Below are 14,595 nucleotides of genomic sequence, written 5' to 3' on the forward strand. Positions count from 1 at the left end.
TCTCGATACAAACTGGTGTTTCAACTGGTCAGTTTATCAGTCTGTAAACATCTGTACATCTAATATTTTTCATGTCTGAAATGGCATTTGCAATGAAACTTGTGAAGATATTGAGCACATGTCAACATTGTTTAATTTATGAGCAGTAGCGCAGAAGCTCCCCGAGCTATTGGTGACAATGACGAAGATGAAGATGTCTGTAGGGCTGCAGTCAGGCGTTGTTGGGCTGAATTTCAGAGGCTTATGCAGTTACTGAAGAAAACCTTCTACACCTGGTCAGAGAACTATTTCATTAAACCATGTGACTCCTCATAATTCATCCATCCAACTTTCATGTCAGTCACTTTAATCCCTGAAATCTTATTCAGAGCACAGACATTCAGATCTTGTTCTGCTCTATCGGTCCGGAATTAATGACGAGGGTTTCGTGTAGAGGCTACATGGTGGTACGCTGGTTAGCTCCAGTGCCATTGTCTCACTGGTCCACCAGATCCCTCCTCAATCCATTTGTCTACAATATGGTCAACAGCACTGCTCTGTCCAGGTTACACCCCACTCTTCCTATCCAGGATTTGATGTAGCATCAGCAATGCTCCTCAACCTTTCCTGGCTGGTTCCACCTTAAAGCCAGAAGGTGTCTGATTCAAAACTTGGCTGTGGCATTTCTTTAAGCCATTTTAGGTTCTCTCCAGGTATTTTTGCTTCTACTACCTATTGTTTATACTCATGTAATACAATGCAAAATAGCAAGGGGTGGAGACTATCCCAGCTGCTAGCAGGCAGGGAAGGAAGGGTACACCTTGCACAGGACATCAGTCCATTACAGGTTCAGTATAGAAAGACAAACAACCACTCACACTCACTCCCAGGGGAAAAAAAACAACTTACATTGTATTTTTGGACTGGGAGAGGAAGTTGGAGTACCCAGAGAGAACATATGCATGCACAGGGAACATACAAACTCCACACAGAACGGCCCCAGATGAGGTTCCAACCAGGACCATTCTTGCTGTGGTGGTTCTGATCACCCACAGACCAAAAACTGCATGTTGGGTTGTGTTTCTAAACTCTGCATAGAGTGAGTGATTGTCCTTTTCTGTGTATGAAACATCAACATATTTTTGCAGGTAAATATGATGCAAAGAAATACTGCTGCGTCTTTTACGAACTGTGATTATGATATGAAAGCGGGAAGGTGAAGGGTAGGAGTAGAAGACATCAGCTGTTATACTCAGCTTTTAGTCAGGGAGAAGTTGGAGATGAAACTCATCATGCTTGTTTTTAGCTGTGACGAGCACCTGCAGGACTAATTCTGTTTCATTGACACTATCTGTTGCTTTATCACTTACTTCTGAGCAAGCAAATCCAGCAGCTTCTGAATTTAGAGTAATTTCACATTTTAGTCTTTAGTCAGCAGATAATGGACCAAACTGGTGTCCACCCAACTGAGTTGCTTGTGGTTAAACTAACCTTTAAATATTATCTAATTTCTTACCAGTTTTCACCATCACTGAATTTTTCAACTTAGAAGAAGTTACAAATGTTTGACCTAAATTCCAATAAAATTATTCATTCATTCATTCATTCATTCATTCATTCATTCATTTTCCAAACTGCTGTGTCTGATTAAGGGTTATGGGGAAGCTGGAGCCGATCCCAGCAATCATTGGGTGAGAAGCAGGTACACCTGGACAGGTCGCCAGTCCGTCACAAGAAAAAGATTCCTTCAGCTGTACCATTTTCCTGCAGCTCCTCTGTTACATTACAAAACAAGTACAACAGTTGTCCTCAATGATTTACCACTGAGGTGACATTTCGTTGGAAATGGGGAAGGTCATCTCATTGGAAGGTAAGTGTCAGAGATGGTCTAGCTGCCCATTTTCAACAGTTTTTAGCTTGTTGGTAACACAGTCCCAGCTGTTCAGGATAAAATTGGATGGGAGCTTTTTGGAATTATAATGAAAGAGTCCCAAATTTGTCCTGTTAGAAGCAACACATTGTATGTGATGATGTCACTGTCAGTGTGGTGTTACCTCCATACACAATACCAAACTGTCCTGAACCCAGAACCTCGTCCGGGAAGATCTGATACACTGAATTGATGTCCTGGAAAACAAAAGAAACAGTTATGATTATAATATCATTAGTCATTAGACAAGCTTCACTTTAAAATTAAATAAATGAATTAAAACAACCAGAGTAAAACATGTAAAACTGGTTCCTCAAACCAGTTTGCATGTTTCCACTCGTGCTCGTATTCCATTTCTCCAGTTACTTCTGACTCCACCCATCACAGTCCATAGAATGCTTGCTGGGATAACTGGTGAAAATAAGTGAGTCCGGGGTTGTGAGACGAGCTGTTATTCACATCATTGGTCTCCTTGATGGCCTAGTTAGGGGATGGAGACTTGCCTCTCACCTGGCAAACAGGATAAACTTTAACTTTTCATGCTTTAGGGGAGGAAAAATATAACAAAGGACGCCCCAAACTGCCGAGCAGTTCAGTTATTCACTAAACAAGAAAAACAAATGTTTCTAAATGACATCAAATGGTCTTCTCAGTTCCCAAATGCTGACGGTGGTGTGAGGTGTTTCAACACTGCAGTAAAATCCTTGTTCCAGCAATTGTTTAAACAATTTACTGGCATCACATTTAAAGACTTCGCTGTGGCTGCACCAAGACTTTGGAACAGTCTTCCTCTGTCTGTCAGGACCTCTCAGTCTGTAGGCCAGTTCAAGTCCAGACTGAAATCTTCTCATTTTTCGTTGGCTTTTAATTATTTAAACTAACTTTTTGCGGTACACCTTGGCTCTTTTATACTGTTTTGTACTGCTTCATATTTTGAATTTTTACTGTTTTTACTTGTATCTTATTTTATTGATGTCTTATAAGTAAGTTTTATTGTTTAATCATCTTAAGTTTTATTTTTCAACGTACATCATAGCTGCAACAATTTTATCTGTATTTTCTGTTGTGAAGCACTTTGGTCAGCAGGGGCTGACTAAATTTTGAGTTGATTTGAGTGGACAACCTTTAACTGACTTATTCGATGCTCAGTAAATGCTAGGTTACAGTTGATTCAATTTAAGGTTATATATAGTTACACTAGTCAAAGATTCAACTGCATAAGATCTTCCTCAAAACATCTCCATATGAAGTTGGCCAACTTTGGCTATGTCCTGAAATTCAGAAATTTTGCTCCAAGGTTGAGTAAACCTGGACCCTTTTGCTGAAACTGCTTTACTTAGTGTCTTGAATACTTTGTAGGACCTGGGTCAAACAGTTACCATGGCAGTGGCTTCTGGTTTGGATACAGCAAACAGATGTGTTTTGAAAATGTGGAAATCTGAATCATCGCCTAAGTTTGAAACCTGACAGAGAGCTGGAATCCTGCATATTGAAGAGCTGAAATATCTGGCAATTTACTAAAATTTAGTGGTGTATGGAGGCCTATCTTGGGATAGCTGAAACTGTAGTTATCAGCTCAGAAGAGTTCCTAATGTTACCCGTTTGATTCACTCAAGCAGACATTCAACTCTGAAATGACACTTTTAATTTGTTTTCGTATGATGGTTATTTAACTATTTATCAAGTTTTTTTTATCTATTATCTTAAATTACCATTATTATTATTATTATTATTATTATTATTATTATTATTGTTATTGTTATTGTTATTATTATTATTATGGGTATTTAAGACCACCTATTTTTATATATGGATTGCACCAAAGTGGACACTCAGCTCAATCTAGGAAAGAATTGACAAGTTTTTAACGGGCAGAACCCACACACTCAACTCTGCTCTTCATCCCACACAAACATTTTCCTTCAAATGTGGTTCCATTGGAATGGAAAATGAACAGAATTTCCAACAGTATCAGATATATTACCATGAAGAACTGTTACAACAGAGATTAATAAGCAAACATTCAATTACTGACTTTCTGGTCAGTTAAGATAAAATATGAAAAACACTGAAATACAAGGAAACTTGTGGTGTTAAAAAGTCATGAAGGTATAAACACACCTCCACCACTACGCAGTCACAAGAAAACACTTAGATTTCCATAGAGACCAGCAATTTTTACAAATATTTAATAAAAGACAACTGCTGGCAGATGGAGCAAATGAGATCTCTTATCACTTCCAGATCCTTGTTCTCCACCCTGATGGTGATCCCAAACACCACCTAACCACCAGTCTTTCACACACAGACTAACTGTAATACTCTGTTTTAGACATAAGTATAAATGCAGCTTGAAAAACCATGTGAGTTTAAACCTAACCGGAGCACAGGGTTGTTGATGTAAACCCGTATACCAGCCACACTGTCAGTTAACTTCCAGCGCCGTAGAACTGCAGGAGGAAGGGAAATGGTTTCAAAGTGACGGGGAATGGCATCACCTCATCACCTCGTAGAGGAACTTTCACAAAGGCTTTACGAACAGACAGCCAACAACATGCTCCGTTCAGTATGCTGACACAGCACCAGTGATCTACTACAGCTTTGACACTAAAACTGGGAAATATTTTCTACTTTGTCTATTATCATGTCTCATTTATCTCCCCTGTTCAGCGACAGCCTAATATCACACTTCAGGAAAAAAGGACAGAAATACAATATTATAAACCTCCTCCTCCTTCTCTGAGTTTCCTGCCTAATTACCATAGTCTCTATGGAAACAGTAAGGCTGAGTGAGTAATAACAGTAATCTCCATTTGAGGTGCTTGACTACTTGCTCACCTTGGAGACAGCAAGGTGCACGTTTGCATGGAAACTCAACTTGAGATTTTTGGCATCCTTTGAGCTTCATGTAAATCATGGAAGTCACGCTGCCTTTTAAGTTTCCTTTATCTCTTTCTTGGCCATGGTGAAAACGGCTCCTGCACTGCTACAGCACATGCAAACTACACTACCAGTCACAAATTTGGACACACTTTTCCATTAAATCCATGGGGGAAGAGGGTCCAAACTTTTGACCCGAAGTGTACATTAGAAAGTATTTTCCAGCTTGCCAGGGAAGTAAGCCTCTCTCGCTGGGCTTCTCTTCCAGCCTCTCAGTCACTGTGAGCAGGATCGCAGGGAAAAGTTCTAATTCTACATTGGTGCCATTTGTCCTTCAATGGCAGCTGTTTGGTTAAAGTTGCCAGACTGCAATGGTGCTTCTCTACTGGCTTTCCCAACGTATAAATAAACAAATCTAAAATTCTTTGCTAATGAGAATGTGTTAGGTTATAAGCAGAGATCATAATGACAACACATACATAAATGCAGACTCAATTGTGGCCAGTAAGCAACAGAATATTTTTACCTTATATCTATTTCAATTACCTCATTTTATTACTAGAGGAAGTTGCATATTGATTCAATACAATCTGTTTGTTTATTTTAGCTAGGCTATTTATTATGAATTGTAGATCTTAATCAAAGATCACTAGGATCCTGTTTTCCAATATCCCCCTAAAGCAGGAGGTGCCTTTCAACTTCCAGAGAAGGCAATACCAATCTATAACTCCTGGTAGGAATTCAGGATTGTTAATCAATGTTTAACGACATAAAACTTAAACATTGTTTAAAAATAAACCTGATTTTCTTTTAAGTATGTCGCTTCAACAACACATCACTGAATTCTTCTGTTTTCCACACACTCAATACAACGCACTGCCATCGGGTTGTTGGACCTGACCCCCCCGCCCCCCTCTCGTCCCCCCAGCTGTTACCACGTGAGAGGGGGTGTACACCTGGAAAGATTTAGCTTCACCTGAATGCACACCTGAAGGGTGCATTAAACACAATTTAGCAAGACACATTCATCCATAAAAATGATGTGACGAACATCAAGAGTTACCACAGATTGCTGTAAATTTCACTTTATTGTTTATTCTTCCTCCTGTCTAAAATGAAATTCCCAAAATAAATCAAGTATATCTTCTCAACTACAAGGACTGTGTGTATTCCACAGAAAGCTGAGACATGGTGTTAATGAAAACGCATCAGGATCTAGAGTAAAGTTATCCTAGGAAAAAGCAAAATAATCCTAAAAATGAGTAAAAAGCATAGTAATCCTAGGAATGAGTAAAGTTGTCATGGTTCTGGTCTGCTTCCCTGAATCCTGCTTTATTTGGGAATGTTTTCTGCTCACTGAAATGATCACCAATCAACTCTATCCACTTCACCTGTTCTACTCTCCTCTTCAGCACCATGCAACCCTGAGTTCTCTGCCAGATTATCTGCAAGCCAACCTTAACTCCTGTCTCTCGCCTGTTTTTGTAGTTACCTTGCGTCTCTGGTCCCTTCTGGATTGATTTGACCGGCTCTGGATCTGAATCTGACCCTGACCCTGCTGCCTGCCTCTGGCCCTCCTGGATTGACCTGACCTGCTCTGAATCTGGCTCTGACCCTGACCGTGCTCTCTTCCCCTGGCCCCACCGGGATTTTCTCAGACCTACTCAGGATCTGGATCTTTCCCATTCTGGATGCTTCTCTTACTCACATATGAATCTCAGCGAATCAGTTCAATTTCTCTTGAACATATTTAATGACTCAGTTTTTCTTTTAGACCAAACCACGTGGGCATTCATTCCTCTCCTGAGTCTTCTTGGCATTTCTCCATTCCCGGAGTTGTTGACAACCATTATCTTGATTAAATATATTGTCCATTTGCTCATTACTGGCTGGAGTCCAACATTCACCGCCCCTTTAAAAAGTAATCCTAGAAAAAAGTAAAAATCCTAAGAATGAGAATGTAATCCTAGGAATGACTAAAGTAATATGTGATGAGGAACTGTTCTAATGTAGAAGGTAAAAAGTGAAGCTGAGCAGATTTCCAGGTGTGTCGTAGAGATGCTGCCAAGTAAACATCTAAGAAGCTATCGCCTGGTGATGCTGATGATCATCTCTATCAATGATCAGAGTCAGGGGAATCCCAGGACAGATCCGTTAGAAACACCACAAGGGTCCAGAAAGGCATGAAGACCAACATGGTTTATGAAAGGAAGAGAGAATACTTCACTATAAAAACTTGCCTCATCTCCATGGAAACTAGCAGGACCTTCATCTTCATGGAAACCAACAGGACCTTTTTTTTTTCCCTATAAAATCTCTTAGGGTTTGAACTGTTTGATTTGGATGTCAATGTTTGGTACAGCTGACTTTCTTCTCATCATGTTGGCATGCTACATGTTAGCATTGCTGCTTCCTGCTGTCTGCAAACATCTTCTGCACTGTCAGATCTCATGCTTCCTCCTGTACAGAAACGTCTGCAGTGAAAAGAAATGACTGGAAATGGTCATGATATGTCCACTTAATAGCACATCATGACAGTGCAAATATCCAGATGTCCTCACTGAGGCCATTTTACTGAGGATACCAACTGAGCCTGACACTCAGCCTGTATTTTTAACTTAATTTCAAGAAGTGGGAGTCATTGCAGGCTGTTAGGTGTTTGTAGCAGAAAAGCATGAAGGGAAAAACAGCTTTCATTGGGTTCAGTAATGTGTGTGTTTCTCACCACATTTTCCTGGATCTGGCAGTTGGAAACAGAAATGCTGATTGAAACTTCCTCTGTGGATGAGATACAAACATGAACACATTTCAGTGACGAGTCACAGTGAAAGTCAGAAATACACATTTCAACTGGAGGTTTGGGTTAACATAAGGCTGAAAGAGGGTTTATTTCAGTACAAAAAACTATTCTGACCAAACTGACATCTTAGTCATCCTCATTCTGATGTTGCTGAAGGCCTGAAATCTCTCTGATGGATTATGAGTGGGCAGCATCAGCCGGACGAAGCTGAGGGGTCCGCAGGGGGATGAGTCTCACCGTAAGTCAAAGTACCCGATATGCAATTTTCTAGTGATATAAACTGAGAAAAGTCATTTTTTGGTGGATCATTTCTTCATTGTAACAAAACTTCTACTTTTGGAAACGACTTTCTCAACGTTTATTCGGCATGTTTTTCATAGACACAACCCCCATACTCAATGCTGCTGCTCATCCATACAGTTCATTTTAAACCCTGAACCTCATCATGTTCGGCTGTCCTGAAGCTCAGAGACTTACTGTGCCCAGCGTGCTGGGAACTATGGCAAAGTCCTGAGGACACAGCTGGCATCAGGGCATGCTGGATGGCCATCTCCCACATCCGGGCCACATCGTAGCCCAGACCACTGACCTGAAACCAGTTGGAAAACTGTGGATGATGCTGGTGATTTCATATGTGTAAAGAAAGATATGAAGTTCTAAATATCTGTCCCTTGAATTTCCATTTAGTCTGGACTACCAGCATGCTCTCCGTGTTACAGACTGTGTCTGCTACATTCACTGAGCCAGTCGCTCATTCTGTGGGTGGTTCAGCTGTTACAACCTTTATTGGTTTTGGCAAAGTTGAGTTCTTTGATGGAGATTTCCGTTTTGTTTGACAAAATCCTGGATGTCCCTGTAAGACATGTCCTTATGTTTCTGTCTGATAATTCTCAGGACAACAAAGGAAAAATGGATTATTCATTCATTCATTTTCTAAACCGCTTAATCCAATTCAGGGTCGCTGGAGCCTATCCCAGCTGTCTTTTGGGCAAAGGCAGGGTACACCCTGGACAGCTCACCAGTCCATCGCAGGGACACACACAGACACACAACCACTCACACTCACTCGTAGGAGCAATTTAGAGTAACCAATGAACCTAACATGCATGTCTTTGGACGGTGGGAGGAAGCTGGGATCATTGTATCAATAATGATATTATGTACATTTGTAAAGTGTGTTTCTTTTATGCGTATGTTCTGAGATGAATTGTCAGTTTGGGCAGCCTGATCTGTTTTAGATGCCGAGTCAGCAGGACAAAGTGACCTTTGTGTAAACTGTTGGAATGTTATCAGGACGAGAAGCTTGCATGAACTTGTTTTCCATAGAACCGACCACCTGGAGAGGAACTCCATACAAACAGTATGAGTATGAAGAGACTGTAAGAACGAATACTGTTCGTTTTCACTTTGCATAGGTGTAGCGTCGAAACTGTTTGCAAGTAACATATGGCCGTTCTGTTGTACTGGTGTCTGATTGGTGTCTTCTTCCAACAGGAAGCTGTTTTGAGGCACAAACCACCTTATTTAGACTGCACTGGACTCGTGGATGAGGAAAGAAGTCTCAACACTGCTTGTGGTGATGGCGTAGTCATGCTCAGCTGCAGAGGAGGTGGATGATGGCTTAGGGAGCAGCGTGCAGCGAGGCAAACAAGGCACAGCTGCATCAGATCAGTAATCATCTGCCTCTATCTGCAGTAGTACAGCAGGACTCCAGAGGACAGGTAGAAGACAGTAAGTACCTGTGAAAGCAGAATGCCAGCAGGAGGACAGCAGAAAGCTGTTCCACTGTGTTATCTCTGAATAAGACATCACTCAACAAGCATGTGCTGCTTACCTGGTGACCTGGAGTGTTGCACAACTGCTACATTAATATTTACCAAAAACTAGTGATGGCAGAAATGGAACTTTTGGAAGATCAAATCATTTGGAGCGATTGTTCCGGATAAAGGAATCAATCTTCTGCCATGTTCGGAACGTTATACCACAGTCACATCTGCTGACCAAAAAAACGACATTTCAAAATATCAAACTCAATAAATTTGAAAGTTTTCATGTGTCTTGGGTCGTTCTGTCTGCTGTAGCTTCTTGTGTTGGCTAAAAGAAGGATCTTTCATTTTAACCAGTCAGTATTTGTAGTAGTGCTTCAGTATGTTTAAGAATTTTTATTAATAAAGACAGCTGCCTGCACTCGACTGAGAAGATTTCACATCCTGCTGAAAATTTCTCCAATGTTGGAGAATATTGTCAATTTAATCATTTTTATTGTGTGAAAATGTAGTAAACATTTTTTTTTTTTTTTATTTGGGACACGATGAAAAGATCGCAGTACACACAGCTGTGTTTCACCGATATCGAACTTAGGCAGGGGGGAAACCGCGGCATTTCGGAACGATCACTGGCGTAATCATGAAACATAGTGTACATTCACATCAGGACAGTCCGCTAAACTCAGCCCAGTTTGGAACTGGGTCCAGCTGTAGGGGGGTGTATCCATGCGGACCGAGATCGGGTTCTGGCTGCACTTTGGTCAAACCATTAGAATAATGTATCCCCATTCCCACCAGAGGTGGCGCTGCACTAGTATTTAGCAGAAGAGGGGACAAGACCGGCATGAAGAAGAAAACTCTGTTTCCTCCACCTGCCAGTTAAACATGGAGACCAAACTTTGGCTGTTTTGGGTTTTTATTGTGTCTTATGCAAGTATACTGCAGAAATACACTGCAACAATGGACGCAGTATGAACACCAGACGAGGCAGAGGACCAGAAACATCATATAAACGTAGACGCCTCATTGAGCACTGGAGAGTGAACCAGCTGCCATATTGGATGGGTCTCTGCTTTCGAGTCTTGCTGCAGAATCAACGTAGTTTCCCCACATAACTGTTTTCTGTGGACCAACGTGTATATATTACACACAAACAAAACACTTTTCCTGGTTTATAAATAATGTTAACACAGTGAATGATCTACTAAATGATAAATTTTACTCCTATGAGGTGTTTATGGAAAAATATGATACTGATGCTTCAGAATGAGAGTTTTACATGTTAGCATAATTACCTCCACCTCTGTTCAAGATAACTTAAAAAGTTATGGATGGATTTTCATGAAATTTTCAGACTTGTTGGAAATGTGAAAAGGAAGAAGTGATTTAATTTTGGTGGTGATCCGGATCACCGTTTGGATCCAGGAACTTTTTAACGAACTTGGCGGAGGTTTGTGTTTTCCGAGTGTTTTTCTGGGTAACTTTTAAATGACAGTTTTGATACAATACTTTATTTTCAGACTTTGTACAACTATATCTCTATATTGATAAATTAATAAATGTGGAAAAAAAAAGAAAAGAAAAACTGCTGGGATAGGCTCCAGCTTCCCCCAGACGCTTCATCGGACTAAGCAGTTAGGAAAATGAATGAATGAATGAATAAAAGAAAAAGTTAGTCGTAGTCAAGAGAAACCAGCAAATATTCCCGTATTTTGTTCAGCATACGGTTGCAATAACCAGCAAAATGCTGAAAGCAGATCGTGTGGAATTACATATCACAAGGTTGAATAATAATTTATTTGACCAGATAAAGATAGATAAATCCAAATGCATCAATAATGCAACTGGGAGAAAAATCAGAGAAAACTTGGTGAAGTTATTGTTGCGGTTGGCCCTACACCTCACAGGCGCATGGAGACCCATCCAAGACAGCGGCGCGATAAGATGTCAACCAGCATGATACAATGCGGTGTCTATGTATATATGATGTCTTGGCAGAGGACCCTTAATGCCATCGCTATGTATTTACCCACAATGCAATGCTACGCCAAATGCAGGAAGAGACTTTTTTTGGAATCAGCTTCCTGTATTTGGTCTGTCTGAAGTGTGCCGAGAACTGCGTTTGTAGGTGGACAGAGTCGGCTTCTTTGCTCCGAATCAGAATTTGTTTGGCACATTCACATTTCCCCAAACGAAGTGGACTTTCCGAGCAAACGGACTCGAATTCGAACCGAAAAGGTTCATGTGAAATCACAGATTGTTTCACATCAAACATTCCATGACACCGTTTCGATCTCGCCAAAAATCTACACAGAGGCAAATATCTGCTCTTCGACTCAGAATATTTACTCAAACACAAAGAGGTTTTCATCAGAAGGCCGCATCAGGGATGTCTTTCAAGGTTTCTGGAGGTTTCAGATGTTTCCAGCTGCAACATCTCTCCAGCAGATTATCAACTCTTTAACGTGCAAACAAGACCTGAGGGAAATCAGTTCTGGCGAATCAGGTGTCTAGAAGCAGGGAAACATCTAAAACCGGCAGGACTGTGAAGGATGGTGAAGACAAAGGCTTGGCGAGCACCGAGTCACTGACACATCTGCATGAAACTGCACATTGCTTGAAGCATTTGACCCAATCACAACACACCACCTGCTGGCTGTGCGTGAACGATGCGTTTGACGGGAAGCGTTGCCAGGACTTTATTTCGTCTCGGCCGTTGTGGGTCTGCCTGTGTCCTCATTGCCTCTGTGTTTCATGCCGTTAACATGGCTGTTAGGTTATGTTGGTCTTGGTGTAACTCTTGTTTATGTTTTCTCAGTTAGATTAGTGTCTTTAAATGGGGAAAAATTGGAGAAAAAGGTGCTTTGGCCGCTGTTCATGTATTTGACAAGATACAAGACTCTTCAAACGCCTGTAAAGCAGCTCCATACGTCTGACGTAACGAGGCCATGATTGGTGTGGTCACCTGACTTCTGACATGTTGAATGGCATGTGGAAATGGTGTTCGCAGCACTCCGGGTCAAGCAGATGGGCTTCAGGAAACCATCAATGTGTACCTTGAGGACAGACTTTGGACAGCTCTGCTTCACAATACAAAGTTAAAAATATCCTGACTAAACCTGTCGTTTCAGCGACATCTCAGTCAGATTCAGACTCAACATCATAGAGACTGGTCGACCTGAAGGATGAAACCCCCCAAACACGAGCTAAGCAGCTGTCAGTGTCTCCACCCTCATGCCTCCTCAATTTGTCATTATGAAATTAATAGAAACACCACCCTAGAGCTTGTAGCATGTCAGAAAAAGTTCTTACTGCGCATCAAACTGAAAAGAGTCAACTTCTCTACAGTCAAACAGTCTGAAGAAACAGATTAAGTTCCTCGTTATCAAGTCTATTTTCTGAACATAAACAAACTATCTTGCATCCTTCTACATGAAGTCTGTCTCACCAGGATGTTGCTGCCGGTCGCAGAAGACTCAGCTTTACGCAGATTCTCTCCAACATAGTAAACCAGTGAGGCTGTGGAAATCTCAAAGCAGTGAGGGTTGGCTCCATCAGGAAGCAAGGAGAAGGTGTGAGGCGGTTCCAGAGATAAGATCTCTGACAGAGGGATTTCCTGCAGACACAGCAGAGAGCAGGATACACTTTACGAGTTAACATCTCTAACCTTTCAGATGGAAACTCAAAGGAAATGAAAGGAGGCTGCTGAGGAGAACTGGACATCTGATCATCATCTTTGTAGATTCTTCCATTTGACATGTCAGAGCCAGAACTCCGGCGGTACGAAGTAACTCTTCCCATGATGCACTGGGAGATGTCCCGTGATGCACTGGGAGAAGTCCCATGATGCACTGGGAGATGTCCCGTGATGCACTGGGAGACGTCCCGTGATGCACTGGGAGAAGTCCCATGATGCACTGGGAGGCGCTCCGTGATGCACTGGGAGAAGTCCCATGATGCACTGGGAGGCGCTCCGTGATGCACTGGGAGGCGCTCCGTGATGCACTGGGAGGCGCTCCATGATGCACTGGGAGACGTCCCGTGATGCACTGGGAGGCACTCTGTCCTCTCCACCCAACTGGTCCAGGAAGATGGACTTTCTTCCTGGTTCTGGTTCTGATGGAGTTTACTTTTCTTCCAGCCTGCTGGTTTAAGCTCAGTCATTATTTTATGAACTGGTATATACACTGTTATTATAAACTAATGTTGGTTTTGTCTTAATTGGATTAAAATTGGATTAAAATGAGTCGTTGGATGAAAAAAATAGTTTGAAGTCATTGTTTGACGGTTTCAACAGTTTCCATCCAGGTCCAGTTTTTAACAACTAATAATGAAGAATCAGACGTTGACGATGCAGGAAACACTGCCTCAGGAGCCGTCTTACCTTGTAGTATTTGCTTCCGGTATCATTCTGAAACAGTGTGATGCATTTACTGTCCAAGCGCCAGTAATGTCTTTTTCTCTGAAAAACAAAGAGGTAAGGCAGTCGTTGATGAGATAATAGAGAAAAAGAATCATTAGGATTGAAGGGAAATGGCGAGGACAACATCATGGGTGACTGCAGTGAACACATGGGTAAACATGAAGGTACCAGGGTGTCCTTGCTGGTGTAATGGACCATCCAGCCCTCCTTCATCACATTACTGTTCTTCCTTTTGGTGTGTTTAACAGACTGGACGACTCGCATCAATGGGATGTTGTTACTGGTGGATGGGCTGCAGGAAACAAGACAAAGCAAAGCCTCATTTCTTTGTTTCTCTTTGTATTTGTCTATTTGGTTTGTTTGTGTACCTGATGGCACGGTTGGAGTCATCCAGGTCGGGGTCACGCAGGTCGCTAAGGTCACTGGGTCCCGTTTCCAGCAACAAACTCCCCTCTGAGGTTAGTACTTCATCCATGTCATCCAGGAGACCACCACTCCTGTCAACATTTTGGTCATCAAGGCAGCCCTCCAGCATTGCCATATCTGAGTCCATCCCTGGGCTGAGGAGCTCTGCACACCACCAAGAAAAGAAAAGAAGTTTCTTAAGGCATTGAACTGTGTCAACGCCTTGAGCGACACCTCAGCCTTGGAGAGATGGAGTCAGACAGATCGGATGTTGGGGAATATATGGAGGAAAGTGCAGTGTCTTGTCAAAAACCTGGTGGGAGGACACAAGTCTGCAGTTTTCTCACCTAGCAACCAAAGTTTCCATCTCTTAATGACTGGACAGGTCTCTCCCATCTCAAAACAGAGTCGG

The 14,595-nt window shown here is 41.8% G+C and overlaps 1 protein-coding gene across 1 annotated transcript in view; it reads right to left on the reverse strand.

The window, feature by feature from the left end:
* Positions 1 to 14,595, reverse strand: part of prkd1 (protein kinase D1) — a gene marked incomplete at both ends in the record, with an annotated part of 104,393 nt that overhangs the window by 44,986 nt on the left and 44,812 nt on the right. Inside the window, 7 exons of the mRNA XM_079262707.1 lie at positions 2,034 to 2,106; positions 7,515 to 7,567; positions 8,067 to 8,178; positions 12,804 to 12,971; positions 13,740 to 13,817; positions 13,947 to 14,070; positions 14,147 to 14,348. Coding sequence (XP_079118833.1) covers positions 2,034 to 2,106; positions 7,515 to 7,567; positions 8,067 to 8,178; positions 12,804 to 12,971; positions 13,740 to 13,817; positions 13,947 to 14,070; positions 14,147 to 14,348 — 810 coding nt within the window. The remainder of the gene's footprint in view (positions 1 to 2,033; positions 2,107 to 7,514; positions 7,568 to 8,066; positions 8,179 to 12,803; positions 12,972 to 13,739; positions 13,818 to 13,946; positions 14,071 to 14,146; positions 14,349 to 14,595) is intronic.

Source organism: Telmatherina bonti (genome assembly GCF_933228915.1).
Source record: "Telmatherina bonti genome assembly, chromosome: 22".
In the NCBI taxonomy this organism is placed as follows: Eukaryota; Metazoa; Chordata; class Actinopteri; order Atheriniformes; family Telmatherinidae; genus Telmatherina; species Telmatherina bonti.